The 25308-nt window shown below is 47.4% G+C and overlaps 2 protein-coding genes across 9 annotated transcripts in view; both read right to left on the bottom strand.

Moving 5' to 3' along the window:
* LOC101533137 (UDP-glucuronosyltransferase 1-6) overlaps nt 1-25308 on the bottom strand; it is a 181184-nt gene that overhangs the window by 44001 nt on the left and 111875 nt on the right. Inside the window, exon 1 of one of the 8 annotated variants that reach the window (XM_058665137.1) lies at nt 21958-22821. The exons of 6 other annotated variants lie outside the window; for them this stretch is intronic. In XM_058665137.1, coding sequence (XP_058521120.1) covers nt 21958-22821 — 864 coding nt within the window. Of the gene's footprint in view, nt 1-10631; nt 11513-21957; nt 22822-25308 lie in introns of those variants that run through there. One more of the 8 variants, XM_058665138.1, reaches the window with a different exon arrangement.
* On the bottom strand, nt 152-1069 carry LOC131480277 (UDP-glucuronosyltransferase 1A4-like). Its single transcript, XM_058664164.1, has one exon. It carries the CDS (start codon nt 1067-1069, stop codon nt 152-154), a length of 918 nt encoding a protein of 305 aa, XP_058520147.1.

Raw genomic sequence — 25308 nt, 5'->3', positions numbered from 1 at the left:
CTGCCCTGTATGCCGTGCATGTCAGGGACAAAGAAATCTCAAGTAACAGCACATGTGAACACCTTCACAAATCCTCTCCCTTTAACTCTCAGAAGAATAAGGCGAACTCTTTAGAACGATGAGTAGATAAGGGAAGAAGTTAGAACTTTCTCTATGGAATTTTTTCTAACTGAAGCACCGATGGCAGAAAAGCACCAAAACAGACCTGAGAGAGTGGCTTCCTCTTGGCACAGTTGATGCCCCCAATGAAGACCATGTTGGGCATGATGGGCCTGGGGTAGTCCAGCACAAAGTCTCCTCGGAACAGCCACACAGAAGCATGGCTGAAGATGTCCACCAAGGACACCTCTCTCTGAAAAAGCTCAGATGCAAGGGTTTGGAATGAATCATACAACACATGGCAAATGTAGCTCTGTGGCAAAGGAAAGAGCATGTTCTTGACCCTCTGCAGGAAGGTCATGTGGTCTGAATTCTTCGTTCCTAACCTGGGAATATATGAGGAAGGGTTGGGACACTGCATGGCCTCAAAGTCCAGGTCACAGGGAATAAGACGCAAAGTGAACACTGCAGGAACTGACAGGTACTTAGCCAGCAGCGCTCCACATAGTAAGGCAGGATCCGTTAGGACCACATCAAAGGAACTCTCATTCAACTGCCTGATCAAAGATTTGTTGTGCAGAAGCTCTGAGCAGACGCCATAATAAAATTCAGAAGCGTTTCTCATGGTTTCAATATTATCCAAAACAATCTTCAGAATATTCTGGGTCTCAAAGAACATGTGTTGTTGGCGTTTGAAATTTTGATCAAATTGCTCTTGGGAGTAAGAAGTAGGTAAGGTTTGCAGGGTGAAGAAGTCCTCTCCTTTGATGTGCAGATTCAACTCTGGTGCAAGGACCACAGCTTGGTGACCCCGGGTGTGGAGCTCCCGCACAACATCCAGCAGGGTGAACCAGGGGCTTCCATCCACGAATGCCACCAGCACTTTACCACCTTCAGTCCAGGGCAGGACATGCAGCCAGAGCAGCAACCCTACCAGCCTCACAAGGGGAATCTGCAATTGCAGCATCATTGCACCGAAGGCAAACACACCACAGTCCCCACAGCAGCCTGTGCCTCTCACCCCAGCCTTTTTTCACATTTATACTGTTTCACCAAGTTGCTTATCACAATCTCATGCCATTGGAAGGCACAGTGCCATCTTCAAGTTAATTATTGTGGAATAACTGTGTCCTCCCACTTTATATACTGGCAATGAGATCAGTCATAAACGAAACCTAACTGACCCTGCTGGTAAACCAAGGAGCACACCAGTTCATTTTCTTGAGTTTCACTCAATCTGCTCAACCAGACTTTGGACTCCAATATTGATGTATGCTATGCAGACAGCAGGGTTAACATTATTGACCACGACGCCATTTACAATTCTATTCTCCCACTTGGAAAGCAAAATGTCCAATGTCCCCTCTTTCTGGTTGCTAAGGCAAAACTTGTGAGAAACGTAACCACTGTGCTTGTTGTTACCACTCCACCAAAACAAATTGAAGAACATGAGAAGGAGCAAAACATACCACCTTTACCCTAAGTCTAAGCAGTGTGGCTCAGAGCTAGACACCAGCCACTAGGCAGGGAATGGGACGCACTAATAGGTCTTACACTTGGATCCCAAGTGTAATTCCAGGACCAGGTGGAAACTGGAGAGCACAACACAATAGACTCATAGTCATGTTCACATCAATACTGGTCATGGCTGGGCCTGGGTGTCAACATGGAACTTCACTGGTATTTAAGACTATGTGCTTCAGCTGCAAACCAGCTCAGTGTCAGCCTCAGCAGCCAACGGAGCCCTCCATCATCCCACCCCCACCTCAGGCAACACAGGTGAACAAAGACTCCGTCTGCTGGGGATGGAAGCACAGAAGGAATGGCAGGAGTTTACCTAGGAACTCAGTGGAGCATCCACCATGGTGAACCTCAACACTGAGCTGAACCCAACAGCCACTGCCCTGGGGTCCACACACAGAGCCTGTGGACCTCCCTGAGCTACAAGTGGAGATCCTGACTCCACTGGGAGGCCCATGTGTCCCAGCCCGTATCACCCCTACTAATGCAGCAGTCCAGCATCATGAGCAGACCACCACAGCTGGAAGAGCACAGCTTTGTGGGTCTTGGATCTGTTTTTCTGTCGCATGTTTGATGGGTTATAAAATTTATAAACAAATCCTGTAGTAGATACAGTGGTGAGAATTCTTGCTATCTTAGCCTTATCCTGACCCCAAACAACAGGTGGAATACAGCCATGATTCAGTAGGAGGAAGAAGACATAAACATTAGACTCTGCTTTGGAACCATCAGTGAGACACCCCCATCCTCCCCATGGTGAGGTCCAATGTCAGGCAGAATTGTGACCCCAGATAAGGACTGTGGTTGACTGCCTGGATCTGCCACAGCACCCAGGTACTGGCTCACAGCCCCTTTGGAGAAGGGCTCTGGGCTTCCTTGACTCACCTAGAGCCCACCTTGAAAGCACACAAAGCTACAGAATGACAGCAGTCTGGGCTTGGGCACTGTCTAGTGCTAAGAACGGAAAAACAGTGATCCCTGACTTGTAGCAGAGATACAAGCAAAGTGTTATCTAATGCTGACACAGCACCACTGGTCACCAGCACGATGGACCTCATCAATGATTACTTAGAATTTCTGGAGGACAGGTGAAAACACAGCCAGACTGAAAGAGCAGCCAAATGTTAGGATTTTGAGCTTTGGCCATAGCTTGGTTCAGCTTCGCTAAGGCCTGATTTTAGAGTAGGCCACAGTCAGTCCAGAAGGTGACCAAAACTTACTGATGGAGACCAGATCCTTAACTCTTTCATGGTTATGAAGATCAGAGTGGTGGCATGCCTCCCTGTGGTAAGGGCCCTACCATGGACAGGGATAGATGCTTGGAATGCTGGTGTCTAGGCATGAAGACTATGGACATAGGGGATCGCAGGCCTGTGTTAATGAGGCGTCATTCACTTAGCCACAGACTGCCTGGCGTAGGAAGACGGTTAGTTACTGTCTTAGTTAGACAATCACCATGCTCACTAATGATTGCTGTAACCTACAAGTAATCTCAGACCATCAAATAAGTCATGTGTAATTTGTACAGAATATTAAACAGGCTCAGGGAGTTTGCTCTGGGCTCTTGTGCCTGGCTCAGGTGCCAAGAGTCAAACTTGGTCTCTGCTATTTATTTCATTTGAATTATTCCTTCTTAATTCTCCCTGTACCTAACTAATTTCATTCACTGCTTCACTGCTTACCTCTCAGCCTTGTACCTTGCAGGACTGCTAAGTGCTGGCATGCAACAGGAAAAGGGGTTGGCAGAATTGGGTCATGGGTCAACAAACAGCCGCAATGGTAAGGAAACCATCGGAAAACATCACCTCAGCAAACAGATAAAACGAAGCTGACATCTGGATCAGTACATGATCAAGGAAAGTAGAAAAAAGATGATGTATTTAAACCTTGTTCACATGTACAATGTCCAACCGTCGAGTCTATTGGGCTGCCACAACAGTGTCTACAGAACCTGGGGTGTAGTGGGCAGAAGAGTAGGAAATGGTTGTTCAGTCAAAAGAGAATAACAGAAGGTAACTCTGAATGCTACTGTTTCTTAGGGAGACAAGAGGCAATATTCATGTATTGGATATTATGAAAAAAGATGGACAGAAGTAAGAAAGGAAGGGAGAGAGAGAGAGAGGAAGGTAGGAAGGAAAGGGGACATAGAGAGAGGGAACAGAAGCAAGCAAGGAAGAGAGAATTAAAGGAAGGAAGGAAGGAAGGAAGGAAGGAAGGAAGGAAGGAAGGAAGGAAGGAAGGAAGGAAGGAAAGAAGGAAAAAAGGAAGGGAAGGAAAGACAAATTGATATTAAGTATGACAAGGGATAGGGTATGACTACGCTGCTTTGAACATGACACATGTATTCATAAATCAAAACATGCTACTCTCTAGAGAATCAACAGACAACAACCTAACACATAGAAGAAGTTAAGCAGACAACAGCCATCAGCGTTTTCCTAGCTCATGTAACAAATGGTGAAGATGTAAGGGTACCTGACATGTCTCTCCACAAAAATGTGGATCTGACATAGGTTTCCTGTTGACACACCCTGCACTTTGGGCTCCTGTCAAACTGTGGACCTGACAGGGAGAGCACAAACACTTCTCAGCTGCTCATGATGCCAGCATCAAAGCCAGAGTGGCTAGCTGACCCGCACAAGGTCCTGCCACAAAGTGAATCGGGGTCAGCAACAGAGTGCGTGCGGTTATTCCAGAGGACGTAACCATGCAGGGAAACAAAGGAAAAAACCATTTTAAAGTACTCAGCGAAGAGCCTAGCAGCTAAATCCTTACCTTACATGCACCAGGATGTCATATGGATGCGGGTTTGTGTCCTGTCTGCTCCACTTCTCACCCAGCTCCCTGCGTGTGGCCTGTGAAAGCAGTAGAGGATGGCCCAGGGCCTTGGAACCCTGCACCCACGTGGGAGACCCAGAAGAAGTTTCTGGCTCCTGCCTTCAGATAGGTTCAGCTCCAGCCATTGTGGCCACTTGGGGAATTAATCAATGGATGGAGGATCTTTCTCACTCTATCACCTTTTCTCTGAATATCTGCTTTCCCAATAATAAAAAAAATGGAATAAACCTTACTTAAAAAGAAACAAAATAGAACCACCAAGAGCCCCGTTCCAACAAAATCCTAATAATCAGGGCTCAGGTAAGACGATGAAAAGCTTCTGGTGGCTGAACAGCAGTCCCACTTCGGATATGTCGTGTTTGATCCACAGAGTTGAGTGATGAGGTCAGCATCTCCTGAGGACACCTTACCTCTATAGAGGTCAGCACTCCCCCATCCACATTTGTAGAACCTAAACTGAGATGCCTCCACAGAACCATTCAGAATAGGTGTGTGTCCCGCACAATCGTCAGCATAGATGGGTGACCTGAGACATGCCAGTTGCAGACCTACATGACATACAACTGGCACAATTCCTCCCACCTCCAAAACGTCCCCACGCTACACAACCTACAGCAAAACACCTGGAGAAAACCCTGACAGCACTGCTCTAACACAGGAAATAGGACTCAGTGACTCAATCCCAGAATCACAGACCTCCAAACTTCACATTCCACTTCCATCTGACTTCCCTAACTGGCTTGCAATCGCTGCTTCATTAGACAGTTCAGGTCCCAGTGATGACATTTCTATGCACCCAAGACCAGAGGAAGAAATATTGCCATGCCCACCACTGCACATGCCTGCTTCCTTTTGTGCTTTGTTGAAAGCAGCAAAGAAACACCCTGATAAGCACCCTGCTGGATGCTGTGCGGGAGCTCCACACCCGAGGCCACCAAGCTATGGTCCTTGCTCCAGAGGTGAATCCGCTCATCAAAGGAGAGGGCTCCTTCACCCTGCAAAGTTGAACCCTTTGGAAAAATGAGTAGATAAGAAAAGAAGAGACAAGTTTCCATTTGGAATTTTTGTTAGCTGTAGCACTAACAGGAGGAAGGCAGCAATACAGACCTGAGAGAGTGGCTTCCTGTTGGCACAGTTGATGCCCCCAATGAAGACCATGTTGGGCATGATGGGCCTAGGGTAGTCCAGCACAAAGTCTCCTCGGAACAACCACACAGAAGCATGGCTGAGGATGTCCATCAAGGACACCTCTCTCTGAAAAAGCTCAGATGCAAGGCTTGGATAGACATTATATAACACATGGCAAATGTACTTGAAGGCCAGAGGGTAGAGCATGTTCTTGACCCTTTGCAGGAAGGTCATGTGGTCTGAATTCTTCGTTCCTAACCTGGGAATATATGAGGAGGGATTGGGACACTGCGTGGCCTCGAAATCCAGGTCACAGGGAACAGCACGCAAAAAGAACACAGCAGGAACTGACAGGTACTTAGCCAGCAGCGCCCCACATGGGAAGATAGGGTCAGTTAGAACCACATCGAAGGAACTCTCATTCAAGTGTCTGAGCAGGGCTTTATTGTGCAACATCTCTGAACAGGTCTTATAATACAACTCAGAAGCATTTTTTAAGCGTGCAAGAGTTTCCAAAAATGTCTTCAGAAAATGTTGTGTGTTGAAGATCATTTGATTGTGACGCTGGAAATTATGGTCCAATTCCTCTTGGGAGTAAGAAGTACGGAAGGTTTGCAGAGTGAAGAAGTCCTCTCCTTTGATGTGCAGATTCACCTCTGGTGCAAGGACCACAGCTTGGTGACCTCGGGCATGGAGCTCCCGCACAACTTTCAGCATGCTGAGCCAGTGGCTTCCATCCATGGGTACTACAAGCACCTTGCCACCCTTAGCCCAGGGCAGAACACACAGCCAGAACAGCATCCCCATCAGTCCTGGGAGGAGGTTCTGCAATACCAGCACCATCTCAGCCAAAGATAACAGCACCTCACTCTCCACACCAGTCTATACCTTCTACCGCAGCTTTTCTGAATTTTATCTTGCTATCACCAGGTTGCTTATCAAAGCAGCATGCCATTGGAAGGCCCAGACGCCTCCCTCAAGTTAATCATTGTGCAATTTATCTGTCCTACTCTGTCATGACTGTCAAAACCTCTAACCCCATTCGGTAGAGACCTTTTGCACATAACCTATCTGGATGAAACTCACCTAACCCTACAACTAACTCTGGGGGCATTCTAGTTCACATTCCCGTAGTTCATTCTAATTGCACACCATGAGTTTGGACACACATATTATTGTGCTATTGAACCCAGGCAGCTGGGGTAGAATGTACTAAACTAGAGGTAACTGCAAGTCCCATACCTCCACCAAACATGCAATTCTATTCTCCCACTTGGAAAGCAAAATGTCCAATGTCCCCTCTTTCTGGTTGCTAAGGCAAAACTTGTGAGAAACGTAACCACTGTGCTTGTTGTTACCACTCCACCAAAACAAATTGAAGAACATGAGAAGGAGCAAAACATACCACCCTTACCCTAAGTCTAAGCAGTGTGGCTCAGAGCTAGACACCAGCCACTAGGCAGGAAATGGGACGCACTAATAGGTCTTACACTTGGATCCCAAGATGAGGGATGCTAAGGTAGATTCCAACACAGTCTCCACACATTGCCTACAGATAATTCCAGGACCAGGTGGAAACTGGAGAGCACAACACAATAGACTCATAGTCATGTTCACATCAATACTGGTCATGGCTGGGCCTGGGTGTCAACATGGAACTTCACTGGTATTTAAGACTATGTGCTTCAGCTGCAAACCAGCTCAGTGTCAGCCTCAGCAGCCAACGGAGCCCTCCATCATCCCACCCCCACCTCAGGCAACACAGGTGAACAAAGACTCCATCTGCTGGGGATGGAAGCACAGAAGGAATGGCACGAGTTTACCTAGGAACTCAGTGGAGCATCCACCATGGTGAACCTCAACACTGAGCTGAACCCAACAGCCACTGCCCTGGGGTCCACACACAGAGCCTGTGGGCCTCCCTGAGCTACAAGTGGAGATCCTGACTCCACTGGGATGTCCATGTGTCCCAGCCCGTATCACCCCTACTAATGCAGCAGTCCAGCATCATGAGCAGACCACCACAGCAGGCAGGATAGTTTGTGGAACTTGAATCTGTTCCTGTTCTGTTGAGTTTTGCTCTGCTAGCTTTGTAACCCATCACAGCAGTAGTTACAATGGCCAGGGGACTTCTTATCATAGTCTCCTCCCAACCACAGATAATAGGAGGAGATCCTGGTGCAGTAGGAGGAAGAAGAGGTGGGTAGACATTAGACTCTGCTCTGGAACCATAAGTAGGACCTGCCATGGTGAGACCCAGTGTCAGGCATGTGGTGCCTTAATCTCTGCCTCCAACATGCAAGAGTGATTTTGATGAAGTATTAATAGCTTATTAATTTAAAACCAAGCTTCTTGAATTTGTGATATTAAAAACATATATCCTCTAGGATTTGGCTCATTTTTGAGGTCGTTACTTTTTGACAGCTACACTGTCATCAAAATTTCCACATCTCTGATAATCTCAAGGATCAATCAATCAGATAAACACAGGATTTAGCAACAGAAGCAGCATATTAAGACAGTATGGATACTGACCTAAATCATGTATTTTTAACTGCCTGTTAAGGATGACATAGCATTTTGGAGTTCATTTCCCTCACTTGGCTTAACCAAGAAATGTTGACATTTCAAGGAAACTGGAGCAACAGGAAATGCAAAGACCCCTCACAGAGACAAGATGACTCAAGAGATTGCTGTTCCTCTAATCACCTGGTTGCCAGCTCTGCTGGGAAGACATGCACTGGGAATTTCTGAGAAGGTGGGAACAATAAGTCATTTCTGAGAAGGTGGGAAAGTCCCAATAGTAGGCATTGGGAAAATTATTCAATCCTTTAATGTGCAACGGTTGCATACAACCAATAAGCATCAGGGAATCCCAACCTTGTCAACAGACTCATTGAGGCTCTGGAATGTCCAGAAATGGATATTCACCATGAACAAGTAGGCTTCATTCCATGGATGCAAGGATTGCTCAATACACACAAATCAATAAATATGATAAACCACAGTAGCAGGATGAAAGGGTAAAAATTATATGAGCATTCCTGTACATACAGAAGTATTCAATGTAATCCAACACTCGTTCATGCTAAAAGTTCTCCAAAAATTAACTACAGGATGAACACACCTGCTATGCCATACATTACAAGCACACAACCAAATCAGACGAAATGGGGGAAAGCTGGGCTCTCTAAATCTAGATAAAAAAAAAAAATATCTGATTTCATCACTTTTATTCAACAGAGTCTGGGCATCAAGCAAATGCAGGGAAAAAAACATCCAGGAGGAAAGTGATTCTCACCATTTGCAGATGATGTGACCTTACCAATCAGATGATGTGAACAAACCTATCAGTTCAGCAGTGTTGCAGCAGATCTGATCAAGATCTAATGTCAGCAGCAAGCCCACACGAACAACAAAGGAACACAACACAAAGCGAAAATATGAATGGAAGAGACTGGAGAAGACACACACACAAAAGGAGTGATGGGGTGATTGTGGGTTGGGAGAATCAATATTGTTTGATTGTCCATACTGCCTCGAACAGTTTACAGATTCAGTGCAATCCTTATTAAAACACCGACGACGTTCTTCACAGATCTAGAAAAGACCATCTTAAAATTCACAGGAAACCACAAAAACCCTTCATCAAAAATATACTATAATGATAGCAATCCAAATACCATAACACTGAGATTAAAATACACAAACCAAGATAACAAATGGAGAGCCTGGGAATAAACCCATGCACCTGCAGCAAACTCATCTTCCACAAAGATGCTTAAAGTTCACATTAGGGAAAGGACACCCCTTCAATTAATGGTGCTAGAAATTTTCGTAAGAGGAAAAGTGAAAACACACCTACACATACAAAGGGAAAAATGACCTGAAGCCATACATGTAGGACCAAATGTATATGACGGTTAGAAAAAAAAAAGCATTGAATGTTGAATGATTTCCCAAATTGAAGATTCATTTGACAGCCAGCCATCACTGACACACAACTCTGCTATGTCCCCTCATCATAGCCCAGAAACAAACTGCTACACAAAAATCCTCCTGCCAGCAGTGCTGCCTCTCCAAGAAGCAGGACACAGAGGTTTATTCTCCTAACACGAACACAACATCCTCCTTGTCTTTCTTCTGATCAGCTGGTTTCTGTTCTTTGAAGAGACCATGTCCTTTGAGAGTTTAGGTGGCTTTGCTCATATTTCTATCCTTCCCAATATGGGATCACTGAAAATGATCACAGTCGTATTGCAATTTACTTTTATGTTTATCCTTCAGCCAAGAATCTACAAGAATCTATAAAATCATATGGGTCAGTTCAAACCTCAGTTGCACTGCACCTGCGCACAGGCAGAAAGTCATACATCCAAAAAGCTGGCGGCAAACACATGGAGAGACTTGGATTCACATTATTGCTGGCCAATTCTACTACAAGGCTTCCTCCTTCTCACTCTTCTTAGGGAACCAAAACCATTTCTACTAATGAAGACTTCATAAAGAACAAGAGATGGAGATAACTGGAAAGATGGATACACAAATAAGCATTTGCAAATCTCTCTTTTAAATTAATTTCTAGGACCCAGTGCGATAGGGTAGTGGTTAAAGTCCTTGCTTTCAATGAGCCAGGATCCCATATGGGCGCTGGTTCTAATCCTGGTGGCCCTGCTTCCCATCCAGCTCCCTGCTTGTGGCCTGGGAAAGCAGTCAAGGACAGCCCAAAGCCTTGGGACCCTGCACCCATGTAGGAGACACAGAAGAGCTCCTGGCTCCTGACTATGAATTGGCTCAGCTCCAGCCGTTGCTGTTGCTTATGGAGTGAACCATTGGACGGAAGATCTTCCTCACTGACTATTCTCTGTATATCTGACATTGCAATAAAAATAAATAAATCTTTTTAATAAATTAATTTCTAGGGAGTGGGTTTGGGGGAATTCCAGAGCCTAGGAAATTGTTACACAAAATGAAATAAAAAATAAATAAAATAAAAAAATTAATTTGTACTCAAGACATTAGAGAAATGAAGGTAGCCATACTACCTGAGAGAGTGGCTTCCTGTTGGCACAGTTGATGCCCCCAATGAAGACCATGTTGGGCATGATGGGCCTGGGGTAGTCCAGCACAAAGTCTCCTCGGAATAGCCACACAGAACCATGGCTGAGGATGTCCACCAAGGACACCTCTCTCTGAAAAAGCTCAGATGCAAGGCTCTCATATGGATCATAAGAAATATGGCAAAAGTACTTCATGCCCAGAGGGTAGAGCATGTTCTTGACCCTTTGCAGGAAGGTCATGTGGTCTGAATTCTTTGTTGCTAACCTGGGAATATATGAGGAGGGGTGGGGACATTGTGTGGCCTCGAAGTCCAGCTCACACGGAATGGCGTTCAAGAAGAACACAGCAGGAACTGACAGGTACTTAGCCAGCAGTGCTCCACAGGGAATCATGGGGTCTGTTAAAACCACATCAAAGGAGCTGTCATTGAGGTGCCTGATCAGACTTTTGTTGTGCAGAAGTTCTGAGCACAACTGGTGATAGAACCTAGCTGCATTTTTCAGGTTCTCTTTATTTTCCAGAATAATCTTCAAAAAATGCAGTCTTTGAAAGATCATTTCATTGTGTCGCCGAAAGAGGTCTTGAAATTCCTCCTGGGTGTAAGAAGTGGCATAGGGCGTCAAGGTGAAATACTCCTCTCCTTTGACATATATGCTCACGTCTGGTGCGAGTACCACAGTCTGGTGGCCTCGGGCGTGGAGCTCTTGCAGCACATTCAGCATGCTGAGCCAGTGGCTGCCTTCCACAGGCACCACCAGCAACTTTCCTCCCTCAGCCCAGGGCGGGACACACAGCCACAGCAGCAGCCCTGCCAGCCCCAGGAGGGGAGTCCGCAGCCCCGACATCAACTCAGCAGAAGGAAAATGGAACACACTCTCCACAGCAGCCTGTGCCTCCTAGCCCAGCTTTCCTTGGCTTTATATTGTTGTCGTCAATTGCTTATCACAACACCATGCCAATGGAAGACAAAGTACACTCCACAAGTTAATCTCTGTGGAATAAGCCTATCCCTCACTTTTATGAGAGCCCTACCCTCTGCCTCCACCCAGGAGAGGTGGAGCCGACAGCCACATTCGGTACAAACTGCTCTGACCCTGCCACGCTCTGGGGAGCATGCTAGTGCAGGCTTCATGTTTCTTAACACTCCCCAGCCAGGATTCTTCTTACCACTCCCAAAGCACACCTTTTTACCAACATCTGCCTCTTCTCCTTTGCCACTCTTCCACAGGTTGCAACTGACTTATCAATTATACTCTAAGAATTCTACTCTCTGCAATATGTGGCCTAAAGCCATGTGTATGTTAAGTCGTTGCCCTCTTACCTGGGGAGATGGCTGATTACAGGCACCCAAGCAATTCTCTGATAAAGAAGGATCATAAACATAGAGAAAAGCAACTACTATTAGACTATAGCCCTTATGGGAGTGTGCCGGAGTGCAATCGGCACAAAATGGAAAGCCAGCCCCCAGGGCCACTGGAAACAGCTGACCCTATTCAGATACCACAGAACCACAACTGCACACTGGGCTTCAGCCTGCCCTGCTACTGCTTGTTCTTGGGGTTCAGAGTGCCACTCAGGCCACTGGGGTAATGAAACCAGTGACTTCACAAGTACAAGCCACACAATGCAGCTTCCCTGCTCCTGCCAGGCTCCCTTCCAGCTCTGCCAGGGACTCCACACCTCCTTGTCTACTGGCGCAGTCCCTGCCAGTGCCGCTCTCCAGGACTGAGCCCTGCCCAACCATCATTGATACACAGGCCTTGCAGCCCCTAGCCTGCTGTGGTGGATGAGCCCTCTTCTACACTCAAGGCCTGTGGAGTCTGACAGCCCACTACAGCTGCCATGTGTGTGCACTGCACACATGTGCCTGGGCCCTTACGTGTGGTCACACTATGGCTACTGCATCCCTCTGCTATGTGATCCACACCCCTACATGGCCTGTGGAGACAGACAGGCTCTCTGCCCCATATGTCACAGTCTCCACACCAAGAGCCTCCAATAAAACTGAACAAGTTGTACAGAGAATACATACGTACTCAACTGGAACCAAATCCAACACAGCACGGAAACCAACCCCTGAAGACACATCACTGAGAGGAAACTCTCTTTACACAAATACTGCTGAATACAGCCAGAACAGACCCCAGATCTGCCAGACACACAGACACCAGCACAGGGACAGAGCTGTAAAAGTAGGCTAATGTGTCTTCTCACAGTAGCACACCCCACACAAAAGAATTCTGACCTAGTACCTGTTAAGCCATTCAAAACAACAATATAAGAAAACTCATGGAGCTGTAAGAACATCCAGATAATTCAACACAACCATGCAAGCAATTCATGATATCAATTCATGACATGAAACCATATAAAGAACCAAACAGGATAGACTCAGTGTCAAGGCTTATCTCTTATAAGCACTAGGATCTCATATGGGCGCTGCTTCCTGTACCGGCTGCTCCACTTCCATTCCAGCTCCCTGTTTGTGGCCTGAGTAAACCGCCAAGGACAGTGCAAGATCATGGGACTTTGCACCCATGTGGGAGACCCAGAGGAGGCTCCAGGTTTGCTGGCTTTGGATTGGCTCGGCTCTGGCCGTTGTACCTATTTGGGAAGTGAACCAGTGGATGGAAGACATTTCTCTCTGTCTTTCCTTCTCTCCATAAATCTGATCTGCCTTCCCAATTTGTAAATAATGAGACAAATAAGTGAACCAAACAGGAATGTAAGAGCCCAGTTCACCAATCGAGAGAGCTCTGTCTCAGTGCATGCAGGTTGGAGACCTGCGAGTTGGAGCAAAGTCTCCTGCTGGAGTCTCAAACAGGCAGACTGAGGACTCTGGGCATAAACCGGCAGGGGGCATAGGGTCCTGCCCCGGGGTGGTGCCCTGTGTAGTATGTTCCCCTTCTTAGGTTAAAACAAGGACACCCTAGGCTGCTTCAGCCTCCAAGTCCAGGAGCTCTGGGAATCTACAGCTGGTTGGAAGCATGGGGTGGGGTAGGACAGGGCCATTAGAGAAGACCTCAGAGACAGGGAGGAAAACCTGATTCTCTGAGTCTTCTTACCACATATTGAGGCCCACCTCCCATCTTCCCTCCAATCAGATGTTTCAAAAAACTTTGAGATAGCAGTTTGCTAAGCCACTGGAAAGCCATCAGCACCATGGCATTCTGCAGCATTCCTCATGGACCCAGCCCACAGTGAGACTTCCTTGTTTGAAAGGAAGAGCTATAGTCAACAGAATAGGAAGAGAAACAGAGAATCCGCCCTGGATGCAACAGTTGGGGCTGGACAAGGCAGAAGCCAGACGCCAGGAACATCATCATCCAGATGTTCTCTGAGGCTGGCTGGGGACTGCACTCTGGCAAGTCCAGCCAGTGAGCTCTAGTGGATGCCGGCTGCTCACAGAGAACTGACCCCATGGCTGGGACTTCAGGGACATCCCAGCAAGAGCCTGACTTTCCCTCCGGGACATGACCCTTTCTTTCTGCCAGGGCATCAACTGCATGTCTGTTGATGATTTGCTGGGCAAGGACATGAGATATGGGGCACTGACCAGTTCAAATGTAGGTAAAGAACTAAGGGACATGGAGGGAGGGTTTGGGGAGGGGTGGGGAGAATCCAAGTACCTATGAAACTGTGTCACATAATACAATGTAATTAATGAATTAAAAATAATAAATAAATTTTAAAAAGAACTAATGGGACTCCAGGCTGGGTGTGCCTGGGAATCCACTGTCCCCAGTTCTGTTCTAATTGAATTACAGATTAACCAAGTGCTGACATAAATGGAAACTACTAAATTAACCCAAATGCAGTTTTAGCTCCCATGACTATATACATATTGGATAAACAATCTGGCTCAAATGTGTTAGTAAAAGAGAAAAAGGTGTGCTGAAAATGGTTAGCACCACTTGGGTTTGTTGTATTCTATTATCTCTTTTACATGTTTTAAGATCATAAACAATACGGATGGAATCTAAGGCACAAGTGTTCTGTGTATCAAGGATAAAAAATGGATTTGAAGAGAGGACCCTTTGCATGCTTGAATAAACCTGTGCTCTTGCATCAGCTCTCTGGGAAACCTGGCTTGGCTGGCATCACAAGTCTTAATCAGGGAAGACGTTGAACTCCCGTGCCCAAGGCTTCTCCCTGACCCACCTACCAGCACTCTATCTCCATTAGCAACTCCTCCAGCTTCTCTCTAACCGAGGGCAAGCTCCCTACTATGGACTCTTCCATTTCCATCCAATCTACCTAATGCGCACCTGACACAAACTCATGCAACTTCAATGCACACATCAGAGGACAAGGTTCTGATGAGCGTCCGTTCACGACGCAAACCAAACCCTGCTGGGTAAGGTGTGCAAGTGGGAGCACAACGGGCGATCATCACTCACAGGCTCTGATGATGTCAGACACCAGTGGAAGTTCCGCAGGTTGAGAGAACGTAACCCCTGCACCAAGCCTGAATCCACACAAAAGTCAACAAAAGGCTTCCACCACAGTGAGCATGTCATCAGAAAGCACAGCACAGCAGAACGTGACTCAGCTGCACAAAGGAGGAAAGCACTGACGGGTAAAGAGACAAATACAAGGAGACTCGGGAAGTTTGTGAAGTGGGAGTAAGACCATCATCGTTGTGCAATCCACGTGGCATTTTCTCAAATAAGTATTTTCCAGCAAATTTGGATGACCATGTGCGGGAGGGATTTAAAATTTTTCCATCAAAATAATCCTGTCTTTTGCTTCCATGTCCAGATACTGTTTGAGGCCACCTGCATGGGGTACCTACGAGGACTGGCAAAGCATTCTAAAATTGGTGCTCCCAAGTCTTTGAAGATGCTAATATCCACAGTATTGAAAACATCAGATAGTAAATTCTTATGTGGTTTGCCTCTTCAAACAACCCATTTAATTTTTTAAAAAGCAAATAAATAAGGCTAGATTAGTTTCATTGTCCAAGTATCACCTGGATTATTACTCAACAAGTCTCCTGGTTTTAAAAATTCTGAATCATTTGAGTATTTTATCAGTATTTAGAAAATTACTTATTAACAGCAATACCATTAAACTTTCCATGCCTATGATAATCTCTAAAAACAGCAGTCATAAAGATAAACACAGGATTTTGAAAGAACTCGCATTTTAATGCCAGTGCAGACATTGGTCTAAGGTGTGTCCTTTCAAAGTGCCTGCTAAGGATGACATGGCATTTTGGGATTTGTTTCCTTCTTCGCCTATCCTAGAAATGCTGACATTTCAGGCTGGACCAGTGTGAAACGCAAGGACCACAGCCGGGAGAGAATGAACCAGAGCCAATAAAGGGAATTGCTGCCCCTTACCCCTTCACCACCTGTGTAGGGCTGCACACTGCATAGGGTCCCTTGTCTCCCAAGTGTTGCTTTTAGAGTTCCCAGAGTTCTCTCATAAACTTGCTCTTACATGCCCCTTCCACACCTTACTGGGCGTTCCCATTCTGTAGACAGAGGAATTAGGCCTTGGAACTAAGCCACCACGTGCCCAGTCACAGGGCTGGACTCCAATCCACACCTTGTAGTTCTCCATCTATATGTTCTTGCTGTACTAATATACTGGGAACAAGAGGGGAGTCCTTGGTCAGCAGGGGAGGCCTGCAGCACCCTTCCACTTCTCTCCTTTACAGCCAGTGGGACAGTGAGGGTGTACGCCTTCCCAGAGCCCTGGCTCTCTTCCACTGACTCCACGTCCTTTTGCAGTCCTATCAGGGAGAAGAACAGGCACTTCTTGGCACTACAAGGGCAAGAAACTAGGACTTAACTCTGATTTCCTTGATTCCAATGGCCCTTCTGATCATGAAATCTCAGACTGAGCTGTCTTCTGAAGCAGACATTCGACACCAGAGACTCCTAACAGGAAAGGAAAGATGAGACTCAACTGAGTTCAAGTATGACAACGCAGAATCTGAGCACCTGGTGGCCAACAGTAAAGGCCTCAAGAACAATGTTCTTTCTTAGGCAAACTGTGTATGATTCTATGGGAAGGAGCAGAGGATGGAGAGGAAGGCAGAACGGCATCAGAGGTCCCTGTGATGTTCTGGCACAATCAGGACTCTCATGGGGCTAATGAAGGTGCACCTGCTGGGAGAGTTGGCCTTAGGAAATCTAGGGGCAAGAAGATTCCAACCAAGGGGTTTAGGCCTTGGGTTTGGGGGCAAGTGCCGCTCCTCACAGTGTGGTGGCTGTGGGGGATGCCCCTGCCGGGTTGGACCCAATGCTGGGGACTCACGCCAAAGACACTGCCGCAAGGCAGTGAACGAGTCCTTGGCTTCCCCCAGGACCCAAGAGAGCTCTTTCCTCAGGATAAGTGCACCATGAGGGAACTTGGGAACTGGGTTAAAATTCCTAGCTCCGCCCAGCTGCTAATATCTTGCGGCTGGGTGAGTTTGGGAGGGGTTCGGGCCTTGGGTTTGGGGCAAGTGCTGCTCCTCACAGTGTGGCGGCTGTGGGGGGTGCCCCTGCCGGGTCTGACCCAATGCTGGGGGCTCACACCAAAGACACTGCCACAAGGCAGTGAACGAGTCCTTGGCCTCACCCAGGGCGGCCAGTGCACCATGTAGTGCCAGGTTTTGCCTGCTGGCCACCCGGCGGCCTGCTCTGGGGATTTTTAAGATATGTTTGCTGCCTGGGGACACCCATGACTAAGTCCAATTTTAGTGTAGCTGAGTAGTGAATCTTGGGTGATTCCCAGTGACAGGGTCATGGAAGTTTTAGGCATGCGTGGGGACTGAGACCTGGTGGTTTGGAGGGAAGTACCCAGGAGACAATTACGGTTAGTCAGATACACCAACCCAATTCGTAATACAGAAATGGCCTGTTTGCCTAGAACATCACTGATCGTCACACACCAGCCCACACCAATACTATGGATGGGGGCCTCTTTGTAGTGATGGGTACCATTACCCAAATGTTTGGTGGAGTGGTGGAGTGGTGGAGTGGTCACATTTGGTAGGGTCAAGACGGTATCCAGCACACGACAGAACTTGGTCTGGGGGTAGACTCTATGGGGTTGTGTGTGCCCAACCCTGTGGAAATACAAGTTCCCCTAGTTGGACACCCTAAAAGGATTGAGGTTCCCACCAAGGGGTGCGTGTTTTGGAATGGGGGCTGCGTTCTATCTAGGAAACAGTTGCAGTCACCCGAGGCACTAGTGTGGGCTGGGATTGGATGCTCCAGGCCAGTTCAGACTGGTGTCATGGAGAACCAGGGTAGATGTGGGACTGACTAGGCTGGGTCTCAACCCCCTACTGAGCCATGTATGAGCTGTATGTGGGTATGGAAGAGCCATGGCTGGGCTGAAACATCCAACAACAAGAACCAGAATGGGGTGAAAGCCATCCAAGAAAAGACATTATTCCTGCTAGGACAGGACGTGAACTGAATAGGGTTGGCTCAAGGACCCCCTGGTATGTGCAAAATCTAGCATTGGGAGGGGTTCTGATGCAGGAGCCTGGGCAACTCCTCTGGCAGGACACAGTCCCTGCAGGTAAGCGCAAGAAACATGATAGGAAACAGCCCAGAATAGGCCATGGAAAGTTTCCCACTGGCACACATTCGGCATGGGTCAGGGGCAGACCAGGCTGAATCAGTTTTGTCATCCACTGGCAAATCCGAACACCAGAACAGAGTGTGGGTTGAGCTGGGTTTGGTCGCAACAAAACCAGTACACATTATGGAATGCCAGGGTGAGGTTGCCTGTACTGGATTTGACTGCAGCACCCAAACAGCACACATAAAATCCAGGAAGGGAGGGGCAGAGCTGGCAGGGGGACTAAGGGGCTGGTCCCCTCACCGGACAGCTACTCCCACTGGAGAGCGTGGGCTGGGATGGGGACAGACCAGACTAAGCAAGGCTGCAACACCTGTGCACTGCATGTGGACTAGATCAGGGAAAAGCGAGGCTGGGCGGATTATTCCTGCGGGTGCAAGCATAAATTAGAGTGAGTGAGGGATGTTTGGGTTTGGCCGCAGCATCAGCTGGCAGACGCTGGCGCTGGGGACTAATTCTGTCAATTCAAACCACAGAACCGCAGAAGAGTGCATAAACCGGGACTGAGAGAGACCTGGGAGGGAAAAAGTGGGTTCCCCCTTCCTGGGTCACTAGTCCCGCGGGAGGGCATGAAAACTAGGATGGGGGCTGGGGTGGCTAGACAGAGAGGCACTCAACAACATCCATGAGGGCTGGATGGTTGAGTTGGTTAGATGGAATTAAGCTTTAATACCCACTGACATGTACAAGAGCCAAATGGGATGTGGGACAGACTGGTCTACTGCCACACATACTGGCAAATCAGGGTAGGAGGTGGGCCTGGTGGGGGTTATTGTGGGTTGCCCCGACTAGGCTGCAGCTCCCACTGGTTGATGTAAGGGCTGAGTATGTGCTGGGCAGAACCAGACTGGACTGCAACACCCATTGGTTCCAGTGCAACTCGGGACTGAAACCAGAACCAACGCAGCAATTGAAACCACCAGCAGATCGGGGTGATGGACTGTGCCAGGCCCTATGCTTGCTAGAACATACAAGAATCTGGTCTGGGAATACCTCAAGGTTTCTTGGGAGATCTCCCCAATCGAACTGCTGGACTCAGAACTCTAACCAAGAAAAGACAGAAGACAAAACAGGTCAATCATTCATCTCAGCTATATGTTGGCAACGAAATATGGGGCAAATGGAGACTATATGATGGACCATATCAATCAGTGGATGACCTCATCGAGCGAAACTGGCAGCGATTCATAACTGGAGAACTATTAAAACCACTTGAGCAAATATCTCAGAGCATGCCCCACATCCGGGATTTGGGGTGGGCGGGAAACCGGGTACGGCTTCTCCCTCAATATCCCCTTTACCTCAGATACATGATGGAAACAATATGGACATAATAGTCTTACCCACTTCCATATACCCCGTGAACCTTTTTTTTTAACCGCAATTAACTATGTAAAGATTGTCAACAACAATAAAATTTTAAAAATTTAAAAAAAAAAAGAAGAAGAAGAAGAAGATTCCGACCCCACAGGACTGTCCCTTGATGCTGTCCCTCCCAGTGGCTTCCACCAGCCAGAGAGCCAAAGGGCTTCTCCAAAGGCTTCTCCAAAGGCCCATCGAGGCAGGAACAACTGGCCAGTCCTCTGAGATGCCATGCTCATTCTTCTATTCCAAAGGTGAGTAGAGTCCGAGTCAGTCACATGAACTCAGGCATAAACGGGGAGCTGTCCCACTATACTCTCCCACACGGGACAGGCAGAGATCACTGAGAGTGGGTCCTCTGCCCTTGAACCTGACTAAGAGCGTTATGCAAGGAATGTTTACCAGGCTAACAATTCCAAAGAGTTCTGTGTGTTATGTAGCTGTGCTTGGACCACACAATCACAGCCTCTATCTGGTTCCAAAACAGCTTCCATCGTGCTAAAGTAAACATCCTTCAAACAGCTAATGCTGTCTGATTATTTCACAGGAGAAAGGTGATTCACCATGATTCAGTTGCTGAGAACTAAGATCCAATCTGATGATTACCCCGATAATACGGGACATGGTCTGCAAGCTCACACAGGATGACAATGACACGCAGAGGAGGCAGCCCAGAGGTGGCCCCATTCACTGCTCAACACCCAGCTTCATTGCAGGTGATACTCACAGAGTATAGGGGACCAGGAACCCAAAATATCATTGTGTTCCTGTGCCCACACCATGGCTTTTGTGACAAGAAGAATTCACTTAAAATAAGCCTATGTGACTCCTGTTGACTTCTATGCCTCTGGTTCAATCTCCCTGAACCACAGAGACTCTCTTCCACAACAGGAGTTCCCAAGATCCATTCCACGGTGCTCAGTCCTCTGCCTCTCATTCTCACATGAGCTCTGCCAAGTGTTCCGTGTGGGACCAGAGAAATCACAGCTGGAGAAAACCATGGGAAAGGTCTTTGATTCAGGCTTCTTGCTGATGGAAAACACTTGGGAAAGAAAATTCTACCATGAAGACAGAGTTGTCTGACACTTTCCAAGGTATCAATACTTAAAAAGAAAAGATAAAAGAAAAGGCTCACAGGATTCTATTTTGGAGTGGTACTGTGTGCTGCACTTGGCTGCTCAGCAGTGTGTGCGGGAATATTCCTGCATTCAGAGACCACACCTGTCGGTATCTGCACAGCTCTGAGCAGGTGGGCTTTGTGGACCACATACAGCTCAGTCGCATATGCTATGTGGGGGCTATGAAGGATTTCCACCTCCCTTTAAAACCAGGAAATTGAAGCCCAGTGCTGTGATCCAGTTGGACAGCCTCACACTTGTAATGCCTGTATCACAAAGGGTGTTGGCTCAAGTCCTAGCTGATCCACCTTCAATCCACTAATGGCCGGCAACAAAAGATGCACTAGGTGATTGGGCCCCAACACCCACATGGGAGATTCCAGGCGGATTTCCAGGATCCTGGCTTCAGTCTGGTCCAGGCCTGTACATTGTGACCATTTGGTGAGTTAAGTAGAAGAGAATGCATGGATGATATCTCTACAGATTATATAGGTATAGAGATAGATCCTTCAGTAACTCTACCTTTAATATATAATTAACAAATCATCTCATAAAAGGCATCTAAATAATTCTTAGCTCTAAGCCATATAAAAGCAGAACTGTGGGAATACAGTTTAACTAAGATAGCAATTGGACCCATGCATTCAATTGAAGATCTCCTGGGTTGGAAACCTGACACTGTTCACCACTTCAGCCTGACTGAGCCCTGGCTGCCAGGCAGATTTTAGCAGTGAAGGAAAAGACGGGAGACAAAAACATCTATCATCTATCCATCATCTATCTATCTATCTCTTAACTGTTTCTCCATGACCATAAATAAGGAAATAAATTATTCTAGAAAAGGATTTACTTTAAAAGGTGTGGGATTTATTGAACCCAGAACCCAGAAACAAAGCCTGCAACACAGTTAGGACAACTGGATTTAAGCTACACACATCACACGTGCCTTGGTCACACTTGCACCTCTATTGGTCAGGAATACTTATTGCTAAGCTCTTTCCTTGATCCTGTCATTGTCCCCAGATCAAGCAAATGTATCTATTGCTATCACTCTGAGCTCATTCCAAAACCTCCACGTCACCTAGGCCTCAGGTCCCCACATGCCCTTGTTGTTCCAGACCTGCCAACACCTCCTCACCACCATTTCTTCAAGCAGTGTTCCCACACAGCAAGAAAGCAAATGTGTCAAAGAAGACAGGGCCCATAAGAACAGGGTCTGCCCACCAAAAGCCCATCCACCAACCTGAGGCAGGGTGCCCTCCTTCTTGCAGTTGATCCCCCCGATGAAGACCATGTTGGGCATCACAGGCCTCGGGTGCTCCAACACAAAGTCGTATCTGAGCAGCCACATGGAGTCCTTGTGAAACAAGGTGGCCAAGTCCACCTTTCTCTGCAGGAGCTCCGAGGCCAGGTCCTCATACTGGGAATACAGACAGTAAAACAGAGGGATCTCCAGCAGGTTGACGAGGAAGTTGACCACCCGCTGTGGGAAAGTCATGCGGTCCGTGAACTTGGTGTAGCACCTGGGGATGTACGACACTGGGTTCGGGCTCCCACCAAACCCATGTTCCAGGGAGCAGGGGAAGCCCCTGAACAGGTACATGGAGGGCAGGCCCAGGTACTCAGCCAGGATAACACCACAGGGCAAGGCCGGGTCCGTGAAAAGAGCATCAAACTTTTGCTTCCTGAGGAAAGCCAAGGTATCTTTGTGCCTCAGGAGGCTCTGGCAGTTCGTGTTGTACATGCTGATCACAACCATGACATTGCTATACTCGGTCAGCGGCCCACTCAACCAGTGCCTGTACGTGAAATGCCTTTCTCCAAAGGTGCGGTAACGGTTCTTCTGCTCTTCCTCATCAAATGGCACCGGGTAGATTTTTCTCTTGTAGTACTTGGACTCTTTCAGAAGCAAATTGACTTCTGGCACCAGCACCATGATGTCATGGCCCCTCTGACCGAGAGCCTCCACTATGTCCTGCATGCTGAGCCAGTGGCTTCCGTCCTGAGGGAACACCAGCAGCCTGTCCCCCACCACCACGGTGCCCCAGAGTAGTAAGAAGAGAGCCCCCGCAGGTGCTCTCTGACAGGCACGGGGCAGCCAGGCCATCCTGCAGAGTCAAAGTGACAACAATAAAAAGTGTTCACATACCCTGTCCAAAGCTGCTTTCCCTAAGCCGGACAGTGGTTTTGCCAGACTCTCTCTCCCAGATTCTGGATCCAGCCCTCTGTTTTAAATGAACCTAGATTAATCTTTAACCACTTGGCAAGCCAACAGTCTACTTGCACCAATGAGGCCTTCAGGAGATTTCACCTGTGATTCTAGGCTGACCTCCCATCTGTCCCAAATCTGACTTTCCCTCCTAAAGATTCATAGCAAGTTTGAGGACAGGCTGCAAAGACCTCTGGTACCACCTATCCCCTCTGCCATCACCATCCTGAATTCTTGAATCTCTCATGAACCATGACTCTCATGGTTGAAAAACATCAATTCTACATTCTTTTTCCGTGTTATTTCAAAACACAAAGGAAGCATTAACAGGTAACAAGCTCAAGACAAAGGAGCTGGCCACTCCATGCTCTAGTATCCATGGTGATGAATGGGTGCAGAGCAATAAGGGAGCCAAGCGGCACAGGAGGAGACTGAGAAAATTCCACCTGAGATGTCCTTGGCAGAGCCTCTGTCCTCAGCATTTTCCATTATCTACAGCAGAATCCAGTCCAAGTGGAATCTAAGACCACAATTTCTGCTTTCATTGTGGCTAAGACCATGAATTCTGGAGTCAGCCTGCCCCTTCTCAGCTCCCAGCCACAAGGGCTTCCTTCGTCTGCCTAGTAAGAATTGCTTCCATGCCCACTGCAGGACTGCTATGAAAACTGCCCGAGTTAATTCTCTTCAGGGACAAGGATGGACACCTCTGCCCATATCAATCACAGTACAATGGAAAGGGCAAAGTGTAAATTCTGTAAAATCTCTGAACACAAGATTCACCCCTAGCAGGGTGACCTAGAGTTGAAAATGACAAGAAAGAGCGGGAAGGAAGAAGAGGTAGAAGCGCTAAAATCAGGGGGCAGGGACAAACATGCAAGACATAGGGTGGACAGGCAGCAGCGTGTGTGCACAGCTCGGCCAGGCAGAAGTTAACACTAAAGGAGGTTCCAAGTAAGTTGCCTGGCTTCTGGGAGCTTTCTGGCAATCTTTGGGATCCATTCATATTCAGAACAAATTCCACAATCTCTACCTTTAGTTGCCATGATATTTTCCCTGTGTGCTTGTCTGTCTAAATGTCCCCCTTATGATGAGGATAGCAGTCTATCAGATGAAGACACTCACTGAAGCTCTCACTGTAATTAGTGCCAGCTGCTATGACTATTTGCAACAAGGTCACGTCCTGAGCACCGAGTGTCAGAGCTTGGACACATCCTTAGGGGCCCACATCCAGCGTGTAGCACCATGGAGGCATTTGTGTCAGGATGGACATGATGCACATATGACATCTGAGTCCAACCCCACAATGTGGGCAGGAATACACTTCCATGCAGAGACACCAAGACTTGCTGCCATGGCAGAGGAATCTGTTGTTAATTCCTGCATATTGATAACAAAACTGTTCCATAAAGACCCAGGTGGTAAACATTTCACGCTTTGCCAAAGCAGTCAGCCTCTGTGTTAATAACCCAATGAAACGAACAACCACAAACAACACTGAAAAATAGATGTGCGCTGTGTTCCAGTAAAAGTTTATTTGCAGAGACTGGACACCCATTAAGTTTGGCCCTCTCTAGATTCTGATACAAACCAAGATGTCGGGTCTACCCCAGATATCCACATGGTTTGTGAGCTCTCTGCCTGCCTGTTTCAGGTAGTGAATCAGTCCTTCCGGAGGCTGCCCTTGTCCAACAACATTGCCCATCCCTCCAAAGTCTCTCCCTCCTTCTTCAACAGCCTCCTTTCCTTCAGTGGGTTTTTAGAAATGATTTATTAATTTTTATTGGAAAGACAGATTTACGGAGAGGCACAGAGACAGAGATCTCTTGTCTGAAGATGCACATCCCATATGAACACAATGGCCATAGCTGAGCCAATCTGAAGCCAGGAGTTTCTTCCAGATGTCCCACACTGGTGTGAGGTCCCAAGGCTTTGGGCAAATTTCAACCACTTTCCCTGGCTACAAACAGGGAGCTGGATGAGAAGAAGGGCCACTGGGATTAGTACCAGCTCCTGTTAGGGATCCCGGCACATGCAAGCAGGAAATTTAGCTGCTAAGCTACCACACTGTGCCAATTCGGACACTTTATGTGGTTTCATCAAGCAATGCAGGCACCTTGAGGGAAGAGACCATGACATTTGTTCTCTGCTATGTCCCCAGAGCCTACAACGATGTCTGATATGCAGTAGGGCTCTCAGCACATGGATACAATAGCTGTGAATTACCTATCGATTCTATTCAGGAACTCATTTCCTCTTTTCTTTCCTGTAGTCAGGATCCAGCAAGAACTGGGAAGAAACACCTGTTCCTCAGGAGCTGGTCACTGGCTCTATCTACACGCATTTAAGAGAAAACAAACAACTGACTTCTGCTTCCATGCCACACTG

Source organism: Ochotona princeps, chromosome 5, assembly GCF_030435755.1.
Source record: "Ochotona princeps isolate mOchPri1 chromosome 5, mOchPri1.hap1, whole genome shotgun sequence".
NCBI lineage: Eukaryota > Metazoa > Chordata > Mammalia > Lagomorpha > Ochotonidae > Ochotona > Ochotona princeps.
The sequence above is the reverse complement of the archived record's forward strand: the minus strand, read 5'-3'. Positions and strand labels throughout refer to the sequence as shown.

Coding starts and splice junctions, on each gene's coding strand:
- LOC131480277 (XM_058664164.1), bottom strand. CDS start 1,069: ATGATGCTGCAATTGCAGATTCCCCTTGTGAGGCTGGTAGGGTTGCTG.